This window comes from Canis lupus, chromosome 32, assembly GCF_048164855.1.
Source record: "Canis lupus baileyi chromosome 32, mCanLup2.hap1, whole genome shotgun sequence".
NCBI lineage: Eukaryota > Metazoa > Chordata > Mammalia > Carnivora > Canidae > Canis > Canis lupus.
Window position 1 is genome coordinate 4,180,458 of NC_132869.1, and position 21,904 is coordinate 4,202,361.

Here is a 21,904-nt window from a genome sequence, read left to right on the forward strand (position 1 = left end):
CATTCCTTTTTATAGCTGAATAGTAATCTTTTGTGTGAATATATCATAGTTTGTTTATCCATTCTCCTATGGATATACATCTGAGTTTCCAGTTTTGGGTTACTGTTCATAAACTGCTATGAATAATCTTAAACAAGTCTTTTGGTGGGAATATGTTTTCATTTTGGGGGGATAAATACCTGGGAGTACAATTGCTGGGTTATAGGGGAGAATACTAGATAGACCTTTTTCCAAAGTGGGTGAATCACTTTACACCTAGTAACAATGTATAAAAGTACACTTTGCTTCACCTTCTCACCAGATTTGGTGTTCTCAGTCTTACTAATTTTAGCCATCATAGTGATATGCAGTGGTACCTTATGGTGGTAGTTGTTTTTTTGTTGTTGTTGTTTTTTGTTTGTTTGTTTTTTATTTATTTATGATAGTCACACAGAGAGAGAGAGAGAGGCAGAGACACAGGCAGAGGGAGAAGCAGGCTCCATGCACCGGGAGCCCGACATGGGATTCGATCCCGGGTCTCCAGGATCGCGCCCTGGGCCAAAGGCAGGCGCCAAACCACTGCGCCACCCAGGGATCCCTGCGCCACCCAGGGATCCCTGTTTTTTGTTTTTTTTTTTAAGTAATCTCTACACCAAATGTGGGGCTCCAACTTATAGCCCGAACATCAAGAATTGCATGCTCTACCAACTGAGCCAGGCAGGTGCCCCCATTATAGTAGTTTATTGTACTTAAATAGCTATTTGTAATTTTTTTAAAAGATTTATTTATTTTAGAAAGAGCATGCATGCAAAAAAATTTTTAAAAGTATTTATTTTCTAGAGAGGAAGAGCATGCACATATAGAGAGAGGGAAGGAGGGGAAGTTGAGGGAGAAGGGGGGAGAGAGTAACCCAAGCAGAGTCCACACTGACTATGGAGTCCAAAGAGGGACTTGATCTCACCACCCTGAGATCAGTCCTGAGCTGAAGCCAAGAGTTGGACGCTTAACGGACTATACCACCTAGGTGCCCAAAATACTGTTTCTTACATCCTACCTTCTCTATCTAATCACTCCCCACACATCATTCACCTCAGCTTTACCAGTCCTCCCCCAGACTTTTCCTGTATTACTTTAACTTTGCCTTCTATTTTTTATGCCCTTGCACTTTTATCTACAATCCATTGTAGAACTATTTTAAAATTGCTGAGACTGTGGTATCAAAGCATCAAGTTGGTAAAGAAATACTTCTATCATAGGTTAACAGGAATATGTTACCTTCCTGCTTGTTTAGTTTGAGGATATTTTTTAGAGGGGAGAAGTGACAGGATAGTATTTGTACATAGGCTTATATGCACAAGCTGTACCCAGATTTATAGCATAAGTCATCGTTCATGTCCATCAACTGTAGATGATTAGCCAGAGTTCTACTCTTTTCATTAATTATGAAAGGCCAAGATCCTATTGGAAATATCCATTGGCACTAAAATATTAAAGAATTTGGAACCCAGAATATGATACTGAAATCTTTGATGATTTGGTAGTTAAGTTCCTTTGAATAAATTAGTAGAGGAACTACCTGAGTTCTAAGTGTGGAAAAATCACTAAGGGCACTACTACACCTTTCAAAGATAAAATAATTACAAAGATAAAAATAGTGACAAAGACGTCTTATGTGATCAACTTTTCTCTTTCCTATAGCTTAGTAATTTGCAAGCTTGGCTGCTTGTTAGAATCATCTGGGACGTAGAGGAGCTTTTAAAAGTCTTACTGCCCAAGCTCTACTCCAGATCTATTAAATCAGAATATCTGGGACAGGACCTAGACATCAGTAGTTTTAAAATTTCCCCACATGGGACACCTGGGTGGCTCAGCAGTTGAGCATCTGTCTTCAGCTCAGGGTGTGATCCTGGGATCAGGGATGAGTCCTGCATCAGGCTCCTTGCGGGAAGCCTGCTTCTCCCTGTGCTTGTCTCTGCCCACCCCCCACTTCTCTCTGTGTCTCTCATGAATAAATAAATAAAATCTTAAAAAAAAAAAAAAAACTCTCCACATGATTCCAGCATGTAGCCAAGATCACAAATCAGTGCTAAACAGGAACCCATGAAATAAACTTTAGAAGAGTGTATATGAGTTGTCTTTTTTTGAAACTTCTATGCTACCTACTAACAAGAGTATTACAGGATTTTGGTTCAGCTTCACTGTTTATAAACTGTGGCTTTGGGCAAGTTCCTTAGCCTAATATTTCTGTGCTGATTAAATGAGATCATAATGAAAAGTTCCTAAAGATGCCTGGGTGGCTCGGTTGGTTGGGCATCTGCCTTCAGCTCAAGTCATGATCCCACTGTCCTGGCATCAAGCCCCACGTCAGGCTCCCTGCTTAGTGGGGAGTCTGCTTCTCCCTCTATCCCACCCCACTGCTTGTGCTCTAAGTAAATAAATAAAATCTTTTAAAAAAAAAAAAGGGGGGGGGGAGTTTCTAGTGCAGAGTACAAAGTAGGTCTAAAACAACTATTAAGGGGCAGCCCGGGTGGCCCAGCGGTTTAGCGCCGCCTTCAGCCCAGGGCCTGATCCTGGAGACCCAGGATCAAGTCCCACGTCAGGCTCCCTGCATGGAGCCTGCTTCTCCCTCTGCCTCTCTCTCTCTCTGTGTCTGTCATGAATAAACATTTTAAAAAATGAACAATAAGAAATTACTATTTTTCATATGCTTTAAAATAAAGCAACAACAGAAGCTTACAAATAGTTTCATTTTCTAAACTGATGTAGTGTGCCAGTTTTTCTTTAAAAGGAATGTTTATACAATGAACTTGTTCCCTAATCTTTCTGGTGTGAAATATGAGGGCAGAGGTTGATGTGATGATGTGCACATAGGGGTGGAAATAACTGAAGGAAACGTGGGTGAGCACACAGTGGGCGGCAGTTCATGAATTGTGCCCACTCTCAGTTTTGGCAGCTCTGGGAAAGCTGCCCACACAGTTCTTGGGATCCTTGAGCTTAACTACCGTGAGCAGGGGTGGAGTACTTAATCCTTAGAGTGAGTGATAAACACCGAGCAAGGCTCAAGGCGTGTCTTCCCTGGCTCCCCTCCCTTGGGGCTGCAGGTCACGTGAGCAGAAAGTACTTCCCTGTTCCAGCCTCAGTCTCCCGTAGGCAGTGATTTGAGTCTGAAAGGGGCACTGAGGAGGAGGCAGGCAAGGGAAGATAGGCTGAAGGAGAGTGTAAATCCAGCGGGAGCACAGGAGTCCTAACTGTAGCTATGCCACACTTCACCGTGACTAAGGTAGAGGACCCAGAAGAGGGGGCAGCAGCGTCGCTCTCCAAAGAGGGGGAGCCCAGCTTAGCAGAAAGAAGAGCCCTGATTCAGCATTTGGATGAACCAGGTGAGTCCTCAGCTTGGGAGCTTTCAGAACTTACGGGGTCTTTCCAGAAAGAAATGGTAACTAAAATATTAAACGTAACCCCTGAAGGATGGAGAGAAAGTATTGTGGTTGAAGTCCTATTCAGTCAACTGTATCACTCCCTTGTATATCTGATAACTTCTCTCTTTTCACATTCTGGTTTGTTTTCCCCACAATGAGTTCTGTGTTCATTACCTACAGGTGAAATTCAATCAGTGGCAATGTGTGAAAAGAGTTTTCAAGCAAAAAAGAAAGGCACAGTAAAAGTCAATTTACGTGGAATTTAAATTGCACCCTTTGCTCAGACAGTTTAAATTATATCTGGGAAAGTACATAAAAGGGAAGAGTATGGTTCAGTAGTTTTGTACAGTGGACTCTGCACTTGTGACTTCTCAGGTTATTCAGTATTTTGCCTCAGTTTACCAGTTAATCATTAATTCAGTAGCGGAATGGTTTAAGAATTCTTTAATGAAAGAAGTACAGTAGATCGTTATGGTGACTAGCACAGCATTGGGTTAAGTTTGAATGAGATTATCTCTATTTTCTCTAAATGATAACAGTTACACTTGCTGGGGGAATTGTGGTTTTGAATTTTGAAATGTAATTAAAATGTTAATATTGCATTAAATATAGGTGTGGTTTGAAGCCCTTTATTTTTTAAGTCTCTAAATTTCATGAATTATCCAAGAATTTATCTAGTATGTGAATAAAGGCTAAGAGAATGTCTCAAAATTCCCTTTAATTCCATGAGTCTAACTTCTTTTTATGGCAAGTAACACATCATAATTCCTTTCTGTAAACTATTTACTGTCTCTTGTCTTACAAGTCATCTTTGTGAATTTTTAAGAATCTCTACCTTACAGACAAGGACTAAAAAAATTTCCCTTTGCTTATTTTTTTCCTTCTAGTGAGAGAATTTACCAGGGGGAAATAGGATTTTATGGAAAAATCTGTCTGCCAGATTTTTGTTTTGCTGAATAGTTGAGTGATAAATTGAAATGTTTAGCCTACTTTGAACTTGAACCTGGTTCTCCACAACTTTAACTCAAAGAAGTTAAGGTTTTCTTTTCCTGATTGTGTGTTTGAAGTTCAAACTTTCTTAGCTGCTTGTTTGCTGCCCTTATATTTTACTCCTTTTAGGTTTTTAGCTTTGCTATTGTCTTAATTTCACAAAATGCAAACAAGTGAAATTATCTGTACCTCATTCCACTTTTCATTGGTTTTTATTTCCTTCACTCCTTTTATTATTTCATCTTTACTCGTCCCATCATGTCTGGTGAAATCTGCTTTACTCAGATTACAACACTGTTGAAGTCATCTAACCTAGAAAAGCTGTAAAAAAATTTTTTGATAGCCAACTTTGTAATAAGTGACATGCTAGGCTTAATTTATGTTCTTCCATAGTTATTGCTTTGGGCAAAGAAGAAGTGACAGATACAATCTAACTTGAACTTAATAAGGCGTTTTATTTTGGCGTTTTCCATGACAGCCGGAAAGCATCCACTTGAATGAACTGTTGTTTGGTAAGTGAACAACTGACGGGAATATATTACCTAAATTGTATTTTGTTTACTATAGGATTAAATTAGAGGAGAAGGAGGGAAACATATGGAGAAAACTTTTAATTAAGTTTTCTGGGTTTTCGGGGGTTTTTTTTGGTTTTGATTTTAGGATTATAACATTTTTGAGGATGTTAGAAGCACTTCTAACGTTAGCTGTTTTTCTAACCAGTTGCTTTTTTTCATGTTTCTCTGTATTTGTAAAGAGAGAAAAATGTGTACTGTAATATAAATAGAACATATTTAGAAAGTAAATCATTCTTTAAAGTATGTTTTTTAAAACAGATGTATTTGAACTAGACAGGTAATTTGAGATAAAATAGAAATATGAATATAGACATAATAGGTAATTTTAAGAAGTACATTAATCCCTGCTATGTTAGTTACTGGAACCCTGCTTAATTAGTTTTGAAGGGAAAAGCAGAAACTCAGACTTATAACATCTTTCTTGACTATTTTCCTCCTTCCCTGTCTAGGTTAGGTGCCCCATCCTGTTTTCCCAGCAGCCTGTGCATAGAAATTGTATGAAACACATCTGTATTGCAATCACCTGTTACAGTTGTCTCTCTTCCCCCAGCAGACAAACTAGATATCCTGGAGGATAGAGACATTATCAGATCATTTGTGTATCTACAAATTCAGTCGAATTACACCTGAGAGGCTATTCAGTGAATAGACTTTTTCTCTGCCTTTTAAATTCTTTAACTAGACACATGTTCAGTGCAAGTATCATGCCATGTGTTGTACTTTTATCTTAAGGCTATAAAGGCATAGAAAGTATAAGTTCCCCACCAAAGACAGCAGAATGGCTTTGGAGCCAGGGACCTGGCTTTGAATCCCAGTAATTAATTAATTATTACTAAATAAAAGTAGTGATAATTTGTATTAATTATTACTTGAGTGACTTTGGGCAAGTTACTTCTCTAGCCTACTTTACTCTTTGATAAAAGGAATAGCAGTACCTACTTTACATGGTGGTTGTGAACTACATGGGAAAATGAATATAAAGCACTTAACACGTGTGACACAGTGTTCAAAAATAAGACCTACCTTTTACTTATTGTAATTAGTGGTTTAATAAGAACAAAAACAGCTTTGGGTAACAGGTGATGGAAAGAATAATAATATTGCCTAGAAGAGACCCTAGACAGGTATTTCGAAGGATAGGACGTAACTGGTTCTTGAAGGGATGTCTAGAGAAGATGACAAGTAAAAGCACGATATAAGGTAGGAGAGGAAGGTACAGGGCATGTGGGAAACAAAAGTTTAAGATTGTTAGCACAGGGGCAGCCCAGGTGGCTTAGCGGTTTAGTGCCACCTTCGGTCCAGGGCGTGATCCTGGGGACCCAGGATCAAGTCCCACATTGGACTCCCTGCATGGAGCCTGTTTCTCCCTCTGCCTGTATCTCTGCCTCCCCACCCCGTGTGTCTCTCATGAGTAAATAAATCTTAAAAAAAAAAAAATTGTTAGCATATTGAACATGTGGTAAAGAGAGCTAAGAAATGAGGCTACTTAATGAAGGATTATCAATTTCATCTCACTCTGTGGGAATAGTGGGTATTAAGACCATAAGTGCTTGCCTAGAATTACATGGTGAGTAGTAGCAGAGCCAGTGTTAAAACATCACACCAGGATGCCAAGTCCTAGTTTTTTAAAAGTAAGTTACATTATATCTTAATGTGCCATGTGTCCAGAGGATTTGATATGAGTAGTTCTCACATCTGTGATGGCTTTTATAGGACAGTGCAACTGTTTATTGCATTTACTTAATCAGGTATAAATATTTCATTCATTTAAATATTGAGTTTGTTAAAGTATTTCTCTGAAATGATTATTCCACATCTTCTCCCTTATTCATCAGATCTTTTTTTTTTTAATGTTTATTTATTTATGATAGTCACAGAGAGAGAAAGAGAGAGAGGCAGAGACACAGGCAGAGGGAGAAGCAGGCTCCATGCACCAGAAGCCCGATGTGGGATTCGATCCCGGGTCTCCAGGATCGCGCCCTGGGCCAAAGGCAGGCGCCAAACCCCTGCGCCACCCAGGGATGCCTTATTCATCAGATCTTACACTGTCTGTGGGTTAGGCAGATTTCAGCTGCTGGATTTACCTTCACTTGATACAGGTAGCAGACTGGAGGATTTCCCCTTCCTTTGAAATAGGATTCTAAGGAAATTTTCAGAAACAGACCTGTAACAGGAAAGAAAGATACCTGTATTGGTATTGAACAGTATCTCTAGACATTAGCTGTCAAGTGATCCAAACGGAATGAGAACATCCTACGTGAGAGAGATTCTGTGTTAGTTTAAATTTTATTAGAAATCCGCAAGCCATTAGACTGCTGTTACCCATGAAAGCCGATGTCTTAAAGAAGGTGATATGACTGCTTTCTTTTTACTGACTAACATTGAAATAGTTAAGATGTAAAAGTTCTGTTATGTGCCCTTTTATTTTTTTAATTTTTAAAAAATATTTTATTTGTTTATTCATGAGAGACAGAGAGAGAGACAGAGAGAGAGAGAGGCAGAGACACAGGCAGAGGGAGAAGCAGGCTCCATGCAGGGAGCCCAGTGCAGGACTCAATTGCCGGAGGGACTGGGATTACGCCTTGAGCTGAAGGCAGCCACTCAACTGTTGAGCCACCCACGCATCCCTAATTAACAAAAATTTAGATACGCTGTTTTAAAATATGAAGGTCAAAAGTTTTCCTTAAACATTGCTCATGTTTTTCTGCCTACCTTCCCAGCCCCTACTATTCCATTATTGTCAGAAAGAACACCTCCCCAAATTTCAATACTCTTATTTACAATTTTTTTTTTTAAATCTTTCCCCAATTTTCCTTGCTTGGTGTTCAACCCTCTGTGTACCGTCTACTACTTTGCCCCAAAGGGTCACACCAGATTGGAACTCGTTTAATGCTATAAAGATAAAATTTCTCAAAAATATATATGCATGTATATTGCTTAATATTATATTCTACACTCAAAACAACATTTAGTTTAGGGTTATAAAATATTAAGTGTAGTTGTAGCATATTGTAAAATACTCCATTTTCACATTTCAGACTGAATTTATACATTTGGCATAGGTTACAAAATAGATTGTAAGCTGATAGACTTTAAAAACTTCAGCATGTCTCGGTTTTGCCAGGTTAAAAAGGAAATGACTTTACATTACAAAATGTCATCAACATTATAGTAGTAATTGTTGAGTACCTGGAGTGTGCAGGTGTGCTACCGATATTGGCTTATTTAATCCTCACAACAACCAGGACAGGTAACCATTATCCCTATTATAGAGATGAGGAAAGTTAGGTGCTAAGAAATTACCCTGTTTAAGTGATAGATTGGGAATTTAGATAAGGGTCTCTGTGACTAAAGCCTCTTCTTTTCCCCACACCAGGTTTTCCCTCTACTTTAAATAGACGCATAATTATTTATTGCTCTGTTGTCTCAGTAGTTACCAATTCTTCTTACATTGTTTCTTTTGTCTTTGTGTATTTCTCAAAATTAATTGAAAATTGTTGCTTCTGGGATCCCTGGGTGGCGCAGCGGTTTGGCGCCTGCCTTTGGCCCAGGGCGCGATCCTGAAGACCCAGGATCGAATCCCACATCAGGCTCCCGGTGCATGGAGCCTGCTTCTCTCTCTGCCTGTGCCTCTGCCTCTCTCTCTCTCTCTCTCTCTCTCTGTGTGACTATCATAAATAAATAAAAATTAAAAAAAAAAAAAGAAAAGAAAATTGTTGCTTCTACCTTTTCACATGTTGGATTTTTTTTTTAATTTGATGTAGAGTATTTCCACAAATAGAATACTCTTTCAGATGATGCTGAAATTTGAGAAATCTGAACAAGCAAGGATCCTGATATACTCTGATAATTGTTCACTAGCCCTCTGCTCCTGAGATTTCTAGAGAGATGTACACTTATCAGTGAGATGGGAAAAGAGGTTTCATTAAAGGCTTAAGGGTAAATGATGGGCATATGGAGTAAGTAAAATATATTTTTTTAAGATTTTATTTATTTATTCATGAAGGGGGGGGGCGGGCAAAGACACAGGCAGAGAGCGAAGCAAGTTCCATGCAGGAGCCTGATGTGGGACTAGATCCCAGGACTCCAGGATTGTGCCCTGGGCGGAAGGCTCAATTGCTGAGCCACCCAGGCATCCCTAAGTGAAAGAATTTTAATATAACTTTTAAGAATGCACATATGAGTGCATTATTTTATTTTAGTGTATTAGAAAAAATTATGTTTCTTTTCATGGATCTTATTCTTAGAATGAAGCTAGATAAAAACACAAGTCTGTTTAGAGAAAAATACTACTACAGGTAGAACATAGACATGGGAAAGATTGAATATGGTTGCATAAGTAGTGTAAATGATTCTGATCCATTCCAAACCCCTCACAAAGTGAGTTAGGTTTCCTTTCCTTTGGGTTCCTTCCACTGCAACACCTAGCCTTTTGGTGAGAAAAGATTTCAATGGTTGTGTTAAGAATGGTGAGTTAAGAGTCCTTTTCTTTTTTTTTTTTTTAATTTATTTTTTTATTGGTGTTCAATTTACTAACATACAGAATAACCCCCAGTGCCCGTCACCCATTCACTCCCACCCCCCGCCCTCCTCCCCTTCTACCACCCCTAGTTCGTTTCCCAGAGTTAGCAGTCTTTACGTTCTGTCTCCCTTTCTGATATTTCCCACACATTTCTTCCCCCTTCCCTTATTTTCCCTTTCACTATTATTTATATTCCCCAAATGAATGAGAACATATAATGTTTGTCCTTCTCGGACTGACTTACTTCACTCAGCAAGAGTCCTTTTCAAAAGCTGTCTTTATCTCCACCCCCTCCCCAATCACATTGCCTTTGTTCATGTTTTTCATCTGAACCCTCTTCTCTTCTTCCTACTTCCTGTCTACCACAAAAAAATTGTACAGACTCCATCATCTCAAGACCCTCCAAGATGAACTTGCCTGATCCTCTACCCCAACTTTGATCATTGTATCTATCCATATCTATCAGCACATATACTTTGCAGTATGGCCTGAACTTGCAATGACTTCATAATTATATCCATATCTCTTCAACCATATTGTGAATTATATGAGGGCTAAGAATAGTGTCCTAATATTTTTTAGAAATTATATATTTTTATTATGGAAAATTTCAAACTTTCTGTTCATACCTCTTACCTGTTGGTGTTTTTATCTTTAGATGTTCTTTATATTTAGGGATATCAGCTCTTTATGATATAAATTACAAATATTTTTCCCAACCAGTATTTCTTTTAAAGTTTTATTGAGGTATAATTGATGTGAAATAGATTGCACATGTTTGAAGTGTACATTTTGATGAGTTTTGACATCTGTATATGCCCCGGAAATGACTATCATAATGAACATTTCCATCGCCTCAAAATGTTTCCTTGTACCCTTTTGTAACCCACTCACCTAATTCCCTGGTCTCCAGGCAACCGTTGATCTGCTTTTTTGTCACTGTACATTTGTTTACCATTTCCTAGAATTCTATATGAATGGAATCCTAGAGAATGTGCTGTCTTTTGTCTGACTTCTTTTATTTAACATAGTTATTTTACTATTCATTCATCTAGTCATATCCTTGAAGTCCAAGTAACATTAAGATCTTTTTTATTTCCAGAGCTTATCATTAGGGCAGTAGTTGAAAATGATATAACTCACAGATATTTGCACTTAACAGGCTTTTAAAATTTTTGACCTATTTGCCAGGTTTTAAATGTTTTTAGTATTAGTCTGTAAACAGAACTTTTCAGAGCAGGTTCTGGGAAGGTTAGATTTCACTATCTCTCTGTTCCTGATTCCAGCCATCATCTGCCTTATTTGAGCCGAGTGGCCCCTGGATCCAGGTGCACGTGTTGCCTGGGTTCTGTGGGAGCTGTCAGTGAGGGATGGCACAGGGCTTGTTTGTTCCTCAAGGGCTAGACAAGAGCCTTGGGATGAGGGTAACAATAGCAGATTTAGGAAAGAGCTTGGCTTGATAAGGATCCATGGACTCCTGGAGGAAAGAAGAAAGAGAAAAAGTTAGGGAACTGGTCTCTCTTTGTTTCTAAGGCTGGGAGGTATAAGGACACCTGAACACTGGGAGGCTTCCCCATGGGCTTCCACAAGGCTGTCAGCTTGCCTACTGGACTGCCCACCTACAGGCATCTTGCCTGCTTTATCCATTCCTCTCACTTGTGGTCCTCCAACAATGAAACCTAAGTGTTTCTGAGACAAGAAAGAAAAAAACCCATGTAGGGAAGCCAAGCAACCAGAAAGAGAAAAATCACTTAGAATATTAACAATGAAAAAAAATATATTAACAATGTGATAGATTAGCTAAATAGAAATACTGGAGGACACAGTAACTTGAATATGAAAATAATAAACAATAGCTTTTAAGGAAGTTCAAGTGAAGTACAAAGAAAGACTTTATAGAGCAAAAAATATGATTTACCAGCTAAATACTTACTACCATCTGACTCTCAATCCCTGTATAAACACTTTTTTTTATATACTATGTCCACTAAAGTGTCAGCACTGTGAGGGCAGGAACTTTTTTCTCTTATGTACACTGCTAGTCTGTTGTCAACCCCCAATGCCTAGAACACTTGGCACATAGAAGCATGCAGTGAATGCATAGTTATTGAATAAAGGAATGAATGAATGTGATCATTTATTGGCCTGGCAGATCAAGTGGAAGAAATATTTCAAAAGCATAGAGCCAAAATTACAAAGAGATTGGAAAAAAAGATAAGATTTGGAGCATAGATTCAGGGCACCTAACCTAGCTAATAGAAGTTCCAGGGATCCCTGGGTGGCGCAGCGGTTTGGCGCCTGCCTTTGGCCCAGCGCGCGATCCTGGAGACCCGGGATCGAATCCCACGTAGGGCTCCCGGTGCATGGAGCCTGCTTCTCCCTCTGCCTGTGTCTCTGCCTCTCTCTCTGTGTGACTATCATAAATAAATAAAAATTAAAAAAAATAGAAGTTCCAGAAAAAGAAACAAATGGAGGAAAAGCAATAATTAAACAAATAGAAAAAATTTCCTGAGCTAAAGGCTTCAACATGCAGAAAGAAGTTCCAGGGAAGATCAGTGATAAAAAACACAAACCTAGCTAGGGTTATCCTGGTAAATTTTTTGAACTGCAAGGATTCATCTTGGAGGCTTCCAGATAAAACCTGATATATCTATAAAGTGTCAGACTGGCATCATAATTCTAACCCATAGCACTGGAAATTGGGAGACAGTGGAAGAATATCCAGATTACCAAGAGAAAAAAGACTGTTAAATCCTTATTTCCAGTGACGATATCTCCACTAAAAAAGGGGACACGTGTTACCTAATATGCAAAAATTTAGAAAATGTGTTACCGCTTAACCCCTTAAATATTCTGAGAATATGTAAGAAAGGTTTTCCACCAAATAAATGAAGTGGAACAGAGATCACTGGGGAAAGGAATAGAAATAGTAGAGATGCCTGGGTCGCTCAGTGGTTGAACGTCTGCCTTAGGCTCAGGGCGTGATCCTGGGATCAAGTCCCACATTGGACTCCCTGCAGAGAGCCTGCTTCTCCCCTGCCTGTGTCTCTGCTTTCTGTCTCTCTCATAAATAGATAAATAAAATCTTTAAAAAAAAAAAAAGGAAATGACAGACTCTCTGGGAATGTGTTGTATAAATGCTAAACAAAGGGACATACTTCAGGGAGCAATTCAATAATTATGACGAAGTATTAAATGAGTCAGAAGAAAACCTCATTATGGGAGGAAAAAGAGGCAGAAGCTTTCCAAAGGAAAGTAAGGAGAGGAAAAAGTGCTAATAAGCACACGTAAAGCTGTTCAACATCATTAGCCATGAGGGAAATACACATCAAAACCACAATGAGATACCACTTCACATCCACAAGGATGGCTCTAATAAAAAGATGGACGATAGCAAGTGTTAGTTAACAAGGATATGGAAAAATTGAAGCACTCATATGCTTATGGTGGGAACATAAAATGGTGTAACCACTTGGAAAACAGATCAGCAATTCCTTAAAAAGTTAAAAATAGTTTCCATATGGCCCAGTGATTTTATTCCTAATACCCAAAAGAAATGAGAGTATATGTCCATGCAAAAACTTACATGGGAATGTTCATAGCAGCATTATTCACAATAGCCAAAAAGAGAGAGAAGTAACCCAAATGTGATCAATATATAAATAAAATGTGATCTATCCACATAATAGGAATATTTCTTGCAATAAAAATCAGATGAAGGACTGATACATCCTACAATATGAATGGGCTTTGAAAACGTTATGTGAAATGAAAAACCAGTCACAAAAGACCACATATTGTATAATTCCATTTATATGAGATGTCCAGAGTAGACCAGTTTAGGAAACGGAAGGTAGGTTAGTGGTTGCTTTGGATTGGGTAAGGTGGGGAAGTGAGATAGAGATTGACAGCTTATGGTATGGGAACCAAATGTTAAATGTTGTGATGACAGTTGCACAGTAATGAGAATATATTAAACATCGAATTGAACACTTAATGGGTAATTACATGGTATATAAATCATATCTTAATAAAAGATTTAAATAAAGGGACTGAAAATGAATGAATGAATGAATGAATAGACTAAGTACCAATACATGCAAAACTTGTATGAATCTCCAAGGCCTTATGCTGAATGAAAGAAGCCAGTCTCAAAAGAGACTATGAGATTACATTTATGCATTTTTAAATTATAAAAGATCATGACACGTTTATTAATAATCAAAACCTGTTTGTGTGCATGTGTATATTCACACACACTAAAAATGTTTTTAAAAATTTCACTATACAACATGTATAGCAGTTGTTGCCATTTTAGCTTCTCTTTATGTTTAAAACTTTAGAAAATGTTAAATTTAAGCAATTAACATTTGACTGTGACATGAAATCAATATATTCTCTTAAAACATCAGGAATGTTTATTGTATGCTCTTAGTCCACATAATACAAAGCTTTAGCTCCTTAAAATTCAAGTCCATTTCCTACCCTCCTTGTTAAGGAGTAGTTGGGCCTGTTCTTCCAAAACTACCTTTTAAAGTGAAAGAAACGTGAAGGGCACCTGAGTGGCTCAGTTGCGTGAGCATCCAACTCTAGGAAGGAAGGAAATATATAAATTGAAGGAAACATGAAATATATTTTTCTATAGTGCATGAAAAATCATTTAAGTCATCCACATTGTCAAAGAAGGATGTAAGGTATCAACAGCCTTCTTGAATGTTTGCAACAATCCTCAAATCCTAAATAAGGATTACTTCTTGGAGATTTTTCTGTTATATTAACTATGTAAGTTCTGCCCTCTTCTATGTGGATTTGGCCCAAGAAACCATTATATTATACTGTGGGCTTTTATTAAAGCTGCTTTCTGCTATTACAGTTGCTATGTCTCCCACGTTTTACTGATTATGTGTTAAAATCACAACTCTCTTCTTCATAGATGAGTTCAACTCCTGGTGGATTTACTCCTAAATGAAGAGTTTCAGCACAACTGAGTTATTCAGATGAGTTTAAAACATAATTTATATGTTCTAGATGTCATCATCATTTTACAAATCAGAAGCCCAAATAATAAAAGGGGCTTTCTAAGAACATTTCTCTTGCTTGGAACACACTTCTAGACAGCACTGGTTTCCTCAGGGGTCTCTATTAATCTAGTGCTTATACTTGGCATATGCACGAGAACTTGAAGGGTATTTTTGATGAGCGCCCAGCAATAGTGGCAGCTCTGCCTGTATAACCTAGTGTTTCCTTCCACTTCTACCCAGAGCCCGTTGTCCCCAGTGCCATCAGTTTCACCTCTGCCAGCATCAGTATATGTCCCCCTCCCTGAACGACCAAGGGCCCCTGCTGCAAGAGTCAGGCTGGGTGGCTTAGATAAGACTCCTGACTGGTCCTGGTTCTAGGTCTATTGCAGCTTTTATTTCTATCACTAACTTTTTATTGAAATTAGTCTTGAATTTCTATCTCTGGACATTTTTCTTTGAAATCAGTTCATCATCAGTCAATTAACAAACATTGAGTGTTTTATAGAATGCAAGATAGCACTATGTTACAAAGAACTATAATTGTCACAGCAACACTAAATTTCTTGCCCTCAAGTACTTTAAATGGGCAGAAGGACCCTGACCCTGCCCACCTCCCAGCCCCCAACCTTAGATTGATTTATTGGGCCTTTGCTCTTTTTATCTTTTCTTTAACAAAATTTTTTTTCATTTACTTTTTCTTCTTCTTGTTAATCTTGGCAGCTGTGTTGCTGGGGTGGGGACACGAGGGTGCGTTATCTCACAGCTATGAAAATTGGTGCCACCAAAAATTCACAATTTCCAACTCCAACTGTACTGTTAACACTATTTAGAAATTCTTATAAATAATCCTAGTCAGTCTCCTTTCTCTTAAATTCTTTTTTTCTTAAATTCTTCACAAAACTTAAAATGCTTGTTAAGCCCCCAATCCTCTATTCTCTTATATTCAGAAAATGACTGAACTTGTACTTGTTAGAGTACACTGTAATTCCAAAACGCCTCTTCCCAACATCCATATTGACATCTATCCTTTACATTCTTCATTCTTATTTAATACTCATCCATACACCTTTGGTCTAGAACTTTGCTTGCCCCCTCTCTATCCTGTGTTTTCTATATTGACCCTTTCTGGGCAGCCCTGGTGGCGCAGCGGTTTGGCGCAGCCTGCAGCCTGGGATGTGATCCTGGAGACCCGGGATTGAGTCCCACATCGGGCTCCCTGCATGGAGCCTGCTTCTCCCTCTGTCTGTGTCTCTGCCTCTCTCTGTGTGTCTATGAATAAAATAAATCTTTAAAAATATATATATTGACCCTTTCCCCTCAGTGTATTAAAATAGTCTGTCTCTTCCCTCTCCCTCTCTATTTCCCTCTTTTTTGCCAATTGTTGACCCTTTAGTCTCCCAAATATTTCTCAGATCTCTCCCCTTCTCTTCATCCTCACTGCTGCTATACTCAGGATAGTTCATTGTCATTTCTTGTCTAGCCTCCTAAAGCCATCCTTATAGTATGTACCAGAGGAATTTTTCTCAAATATAAATCTCATCCTTTTACTCTCCCATTTAAAACACTGTATTGTCTCCCCATTGCCTGCAGAATCAAGTCTCTTCTGCTTACCAAGTCATACATGTGCCTTCATGATCTAGAGCATTCCAACTTAACAATCCCCTTAAGACTGAGTTCAAACTTCAAACTTCTTCCTTGATGGCCTCTCCATTATATTCTTCAGGGAATGTAATGTATTTTACACACTCCCATATCTCTTTATCTATATACCTCTACTCTATAGTGCTTTAATCACCATAATGTTAATTGTTTTACCCATATGTGCTGTAAATCCCAAAGGGTAGCGACTGTGTTCTGTTGTGTATCCCCAAGTGCCTGGCATATAGTATTGACACTTGCAGGTGCTTAGTAAATATTCTTTGAATTAGTAGGTTGATTAATGAAAATATAATAAGGTAGTATATGCCCAACAATTGAGAGGAAGGTTAAAGCTAACAGAAAATTAAACCTCAGGATAGTTCTAAACAAAGAAGCACTTGATTAGGCCCTTTAAAGGACATAGGATTCAGGTAAGTGGAAAAGAAAGAAAAGGACACTTTCAATGGAAAAACTGATGTAATGAACGATAAAAGGATCTATGTCATGCCTGGGTGGCTCAGTTGGTTAAGCATTCAACTCTTCATCTCAGCTCAGGTCTCGAGGTCATCATGAGTTCAAACCCCAGCAAATGATAAGGTTAGAGAAAAGAAAGCTAGTGCAAGATTATTAAAGGACCTGAAAGCTAGGATGAGGTTTTTGGAGTTCATCTTGTAAGCCAAGGGATCCAAAAAAATAAACCAGTGTGTATTTATAGGTGTTGAATCCATTAGCCTCGGCTACCACCAGCACCCCCATGCCCACCCAGCCTGAGAAATCATAGTACGAATGGAGGCAGAACCTACAAAGGCAGTCCTTTCCTTTCCTTGGAGGGACTTGAACTGGTACGCACACACGATGTCTGGATATAAATAAATGAGAATGATCATTTCTTCACAAAATTGTTGGCGACTCCTGGCACTGTTATTAGGAGACCTTTGAAAGTGTTTGGTTTTTTAAGCAATGAAGGAACTTAATAAAGGCAGGATTTTAGGATTATTAGCATGAAGGAAAATGCAAGATTGTTTGAAAATGGGAGAATTGGCAGGGAAAGTAATTGAGCTATTTCATGGTTCAGGCTGGAAAGGACAAGAATCTAAATTAAAATTATGGCAGTGCAGGAGAAAAGAGATGGATATAGAAGTTGACTAGATTTGGTAAATGAGGGCAGGGAAGTTGGAAACATGTATGCTGACTGGTTCTTATTACCCACTTATTTTGGGTCAATGACAGCATTCTTCATTTCTGTCAACTTAAGTGTTGTATATGAGGTACAATATATTTATATGCATGATACTATAGGCTAATACATAATATTACATTATATATCATTGTTTATTGGTTGTAGTATATACCTGATATTATCTAAAGGTATATTATTAGGCATAATAGTTCCTATATGTTTCTAGAATTTCTCCATTATCTATGTCCTGACTGTTAATCCTGTTTAGAATGTCTCCCCTGTTCAGGACGCCTGGGTGGCTCAGTGGTTGAGTGCCTTCGGCTCAGGGTGTGATCCTTGGATCCTGGGATCCAGTCCCACACTGGGCTCCCCGCAAGGAACCTGTTTCTCCCTCTGCCTCTGTGTGTATGTGTGTGTGTGTGTGTGTGTGTGTGTGTGTGTGTGTGTGTGTCTCATGAATAAATAAAATCCTTAAAAAAAAAAAAGTCTCCCCTTCTCCATTTCTCTCACCTTTCTGCTTTTTGATAAACTATCCATCCTTCAAGATTTACCTCTGTTATTTCCTTGATACCATCCCTGACTGCTTTATTTTGTTTTCTTTCTTTTTTGATTCCCACAATATTTGTACCTACTGTAACAGTTATTTTTATTGTTTCATAACTGTATAATTCCTCTCTAAAGGAATTCCTCTCTACCCTTTCTGTAGAAGAAAGGGTAACTCTCTTCGTTTTTTTTTTTAATTTTTAAATTTTTAAAAAATTTTATTTACTTATTCATGAGGAGACACACAGAGGAAGAGACACAGGCAGAGGGAGAAGCAGGCTCCCTATGGGGAGCCCAATGTGGGACTCGATCCCAGGACTCTGGGATCACTCCCTGAGCCGAAGGCAGACACTCAACTACAGAGCCATCCAGGCATCCCTGGGTAACTTTCTTTGTATCTGTAGTACCTAGCACAGTACCTGACCTATGGTAGGCATTCAGAGTATCAGTTGAATTAATATTAGTGATCCTAGAGACCATGTTAGAGATGGGCATTAGCACATGGATACATTACAGTGGTCTGATGTTATGCCTGCCATCTCTAATAACTCTGGCATTCATTTTGTTTTGCATATTGCACTTGTTTCCTTGCCTAAAACACTGGATTTGTTTTGAGACTTCTATATAGAGGATTTCAATTGTTTTCCATCTGCTTTAGACTTAAGACTTTTGCTAATACAACCCAACCCTTCTAACCAGACCATCTCAGACACGTGCCATGTTAATTCTGCTCCTATGATCTTGAGGTCTCCATGATTTTTAAGGTTTTTAAAAGTTCTACTTAGAACTCATACTGCCTATGTTGCTCCTCTCCTCAGCACAGATTATGGGCTCTATTGCCTTGGGCAAATCATTCCAGCTTTCTCTGAGCTAGTTTCTTCTGAAACATGGGAATAATTCTTCCTCACAGGCCTGCTGTGTGGATTTGGTATGATAATAGGAAAGTTCCCTAAATTGAGTCATTTAAAGACTGCCTTTATAATCTTTCCATTTTCATGTCTTTGCATTTAATATTTTATCTTAAATCACTGAGAGGACCTTTATCACTAAATGAAATACCAGCTGCTTGCCACTCTATAAATAGAGAATAAACTAAAGATAGATTTAATATAAATGGTATTAATCTTGCTAGATACTGTTGCCAAGCAGAGACTCTTAGCCTGTTAAAAAAAAAAAAAAAGCAATCAAGGGGAAGCGGTGCATCTTATTGGGATAAGTAGTGTTTTTAATGACCACTGTTTGTGCTATGCAAAATATGTATATATTTTGCTGATTTGTAATTTAATTATTTCATAAATGCCTTGTTGTAATTTCCTAATATATTTTACTGGATAATGAAGAGTTACCTATATTACTAATATTCATTCTTGTTACCTATGTTTTATGACCAGCATAATGTAGAGAATCAGAATCCAGGAAATTTACTCTGCGTATACTCTGGCCAAACCATTGACCCTAACTTAGCTTTAGCTTCTTTATATGTTTCCTATCTATGTGACAGAGTTATCATGGGAATCAAATGAAATATGTGAAAATATTTTAAAAACTGTAAAATGTTATTAAATATAAAATACTATTATTACTGCCATTCTTTTTTAGTTTCTTAAGTTGAATGTGACTCTTTAACTAGATTGTGAGCTTCTTAATGTCAGGAAGTACCTTACGCTCATTCTTTTATTTCCTATAGTACCCAACACAGTTTTAGGTATATTTAAAACTTATTGAATTGTTATTGTTTTTTTTAATAGGAGTCATTAATAAACTTGTATGGGAATGTAATCCAGATACTCTTGGACAATTACTATTGTAATTATCAAAAAAATCCCAAATCATATGTTAATGCATATTTAGTCTAAACTATCAATGTATCAAATTTCGAAATAAGACAAGTGTGACTTAATATAAGCATCATTTAACTGTACAATTTTAAGTCAATGGGTATATCAATCCAAGGATTCACCCATATTACTCTAAGTACCGTTGTACTACAAAATGTTTAAAGTTCTAAAAAAGAACTCCAGCTATCTAAATTCTAATTTAGAAAAAAAAAATAATAAATAAATAAATAAATAAATAAATAAATAAATAAATTCTAATTTAGTCACAATTATTTGCAGCCCTACAGATTTTATTATTTTTCTTAAGGGTCATTTCATGGCTCATCTCAATTTTCGGAATAGTTACCATTAAATGAGTATCTAGGGCAGCCCCAGTGGCTCAGCGGTTTAGCGCCGCCTGCAGCCCCGGGGTGTGATCCTGGAGACCCAGGATCGAGTCCCACGTCAGGCCCCCAGCATGGAGCCTGCTTCTCTCTCTGTCTGTGTCTCTGCGTGTCTCTCCCTCTCTCTGAATAAATAAATAAAATCTTTAAAAAAAATGAATGAGTATCTACCATCTCCAATCCTCACAATAACTTTCTGTGATGTAGTATGATTCCTGTTGCATAGATAGTAAATTAAGACTAAGAAATATTGAAGCATTTTTGCAGAGTTACATGAATAGCATATATAGAGCTAGGATCTCACCTGAACTTAATCTGCTTTGAGATCTTGTGTTCTTTTTTCTTGGTGCCTCAAATTTACTCCAGGACAGCTGCACAGCTGTCACAGTGCCTCCTCTCAGTCTCCCACAACTCGGGAAACGGCATCTCTGTATGTCCAGTTGCTCTTGGAAAAAACTTTGATTCGTTTTCTTCCTACCCTACCCCACCGTCTCCAGTCAAGGTTAGTATGCTAACCTGGTGAATCCTTCCTTTAAAGCATACCGAGCCTCTGACCACTTACCAAGCTCTGGTACTTCTGATATGATCCAAACTACCCTTACCTTTTCTTGGACCATTGTAAAAGCCTTCTATATGCCCCTCTTGCTTGCTTGCTTGCTTGCTTGCTTCCTTCCTTCCTTCCTATCTATTCTTTAGACAGCAGCCAGAGTGATCATATTAAAGCATAAATCAAAACCTTCCGATGACTTTCTAGCTCACTCAAAGTAAAACCCAAAGTCCTTACTGTGCCCTACAAGGCCCCACATGATCTGTGTTGTCTTTCCCTCACACATATCCATGTCTTATCCCATGTTCTGTCACTTTTACCCAGTTCCCTTTAGTAACAGGCCTCCTTGCTGTTCATTGAACATGCCAACATGCACCTGTTTCAGGGTCTTTACACTAACCATTCCCTCTGTTTAGAATGTTCTTCCTACAGATATTTGTATGACCAGATACCTCACTTCAAGTTTCTGGTTAAATATCACATTATCTGAGAGACTTTTTTTTAGATTCAGTATCTAAACTAGCACACAAACCATTCCCCCACAAATCTTCTGCATTCTCTTACTCTGCTTTTTGGTTGGTTTTAGAATTCATCACCTTTTTTTTTTTTTTTTTTTTTTTAAAGATTTAATTTATTCATTAGAGACACACAGAGAGGCAGAGACACAGGCAGAGGGAGAAGCAGGCCCCCTGCAGGGCACCTGATGCAGGGCTCTATCCCAGGACCCAGGATCACGACCTGCGCCAAAGGCAGACGCTCAACCACTGAGCCACCCAGATGCCCAGAACTCATCACTCTTGACATACATGTTGCTCTTTGATCATGTGAGCTCTTGGATGGCAAGGATTTTGCTACATTTGTAGTAATTAGAATAGTGTTTTGCTTGTAGACGGTGCTCAAAAAATTTTGTTGGGTATATGAATGAAAGAACTAAAAATTTAGAGTAACATGGACATTACCTATGAAGACTAGCTCAAGAGTACTCCTTCTGGAAGATATTATCACACTCTCCACCATGGATTTCACCAGTCTTTACCATGGCCATTACCATGTCTTCCTAAGATTCCTGGAGTAGACTCCTAATTGCTTTCCTCATTTCTGCTCTTGCTCCCTCCACAGTCCATTCTTCACCCTGCAGCCTGCATCTTTTAAAAAGCTAATGAGACCTCTCTTGCTATTTAAAACCTTCCAATTGTTTCACCTCACTTTTAGAATAAAATTTATACTCTTTACCATGGTTTACAATACTACAGCATGCATCTGCTACCT

At 38.2% G+C, this 21,904-nt stretch overlaps 1 protein-coding gene and 1 long non-coding RNA gene across 6 annotated transcripts in view; one reads left to right on the top strand and one right to left on the bottom strand.

Annotated features, from left to right (window-relative positions):
• The window catches only part of SLC12A6 (solute carrier family 12 member 6), an 88,006-nt gene that overhangs the window by 13,066 nt on the left and 53,036 nt on the right, over positions 1-21,904 (top strand). Inside the window, exon 1 of one of the 5 annotated variants that reach the window (XM_072808645.1) lies at positions 3,102-3,359. The exons of the other annotated variants lie outside the window; for them this stretch is intronic. Coding sequence (XP_072664746.1) covers positions 3,236-3,359 — 124 coding nt within the window. The 5' untranslated portion in view covers positions 3,102-3,235. Of the gene's footprint in view, positions 1-3,101; positions 3,360-21,904 lie in introns of those variants that run through there. 5 annotated transcript variants of the gene reach the window in all.
• Positions 9,575-21,904, bottom strand: part of LOC140622882 (uncharacterized) — a 55,851-nt gene continuing 43,521 nt past the window's right edge. Inside the window, exon 3 of the long non-coding RNA XR_012022557.1 lies at positions 9,575-10,962. This is a non-coding gene — a long non-coding RNA (uncharacterized lncRNA). The remainder of the gene's footprint in view (positions 10,963-21,904) is intronic.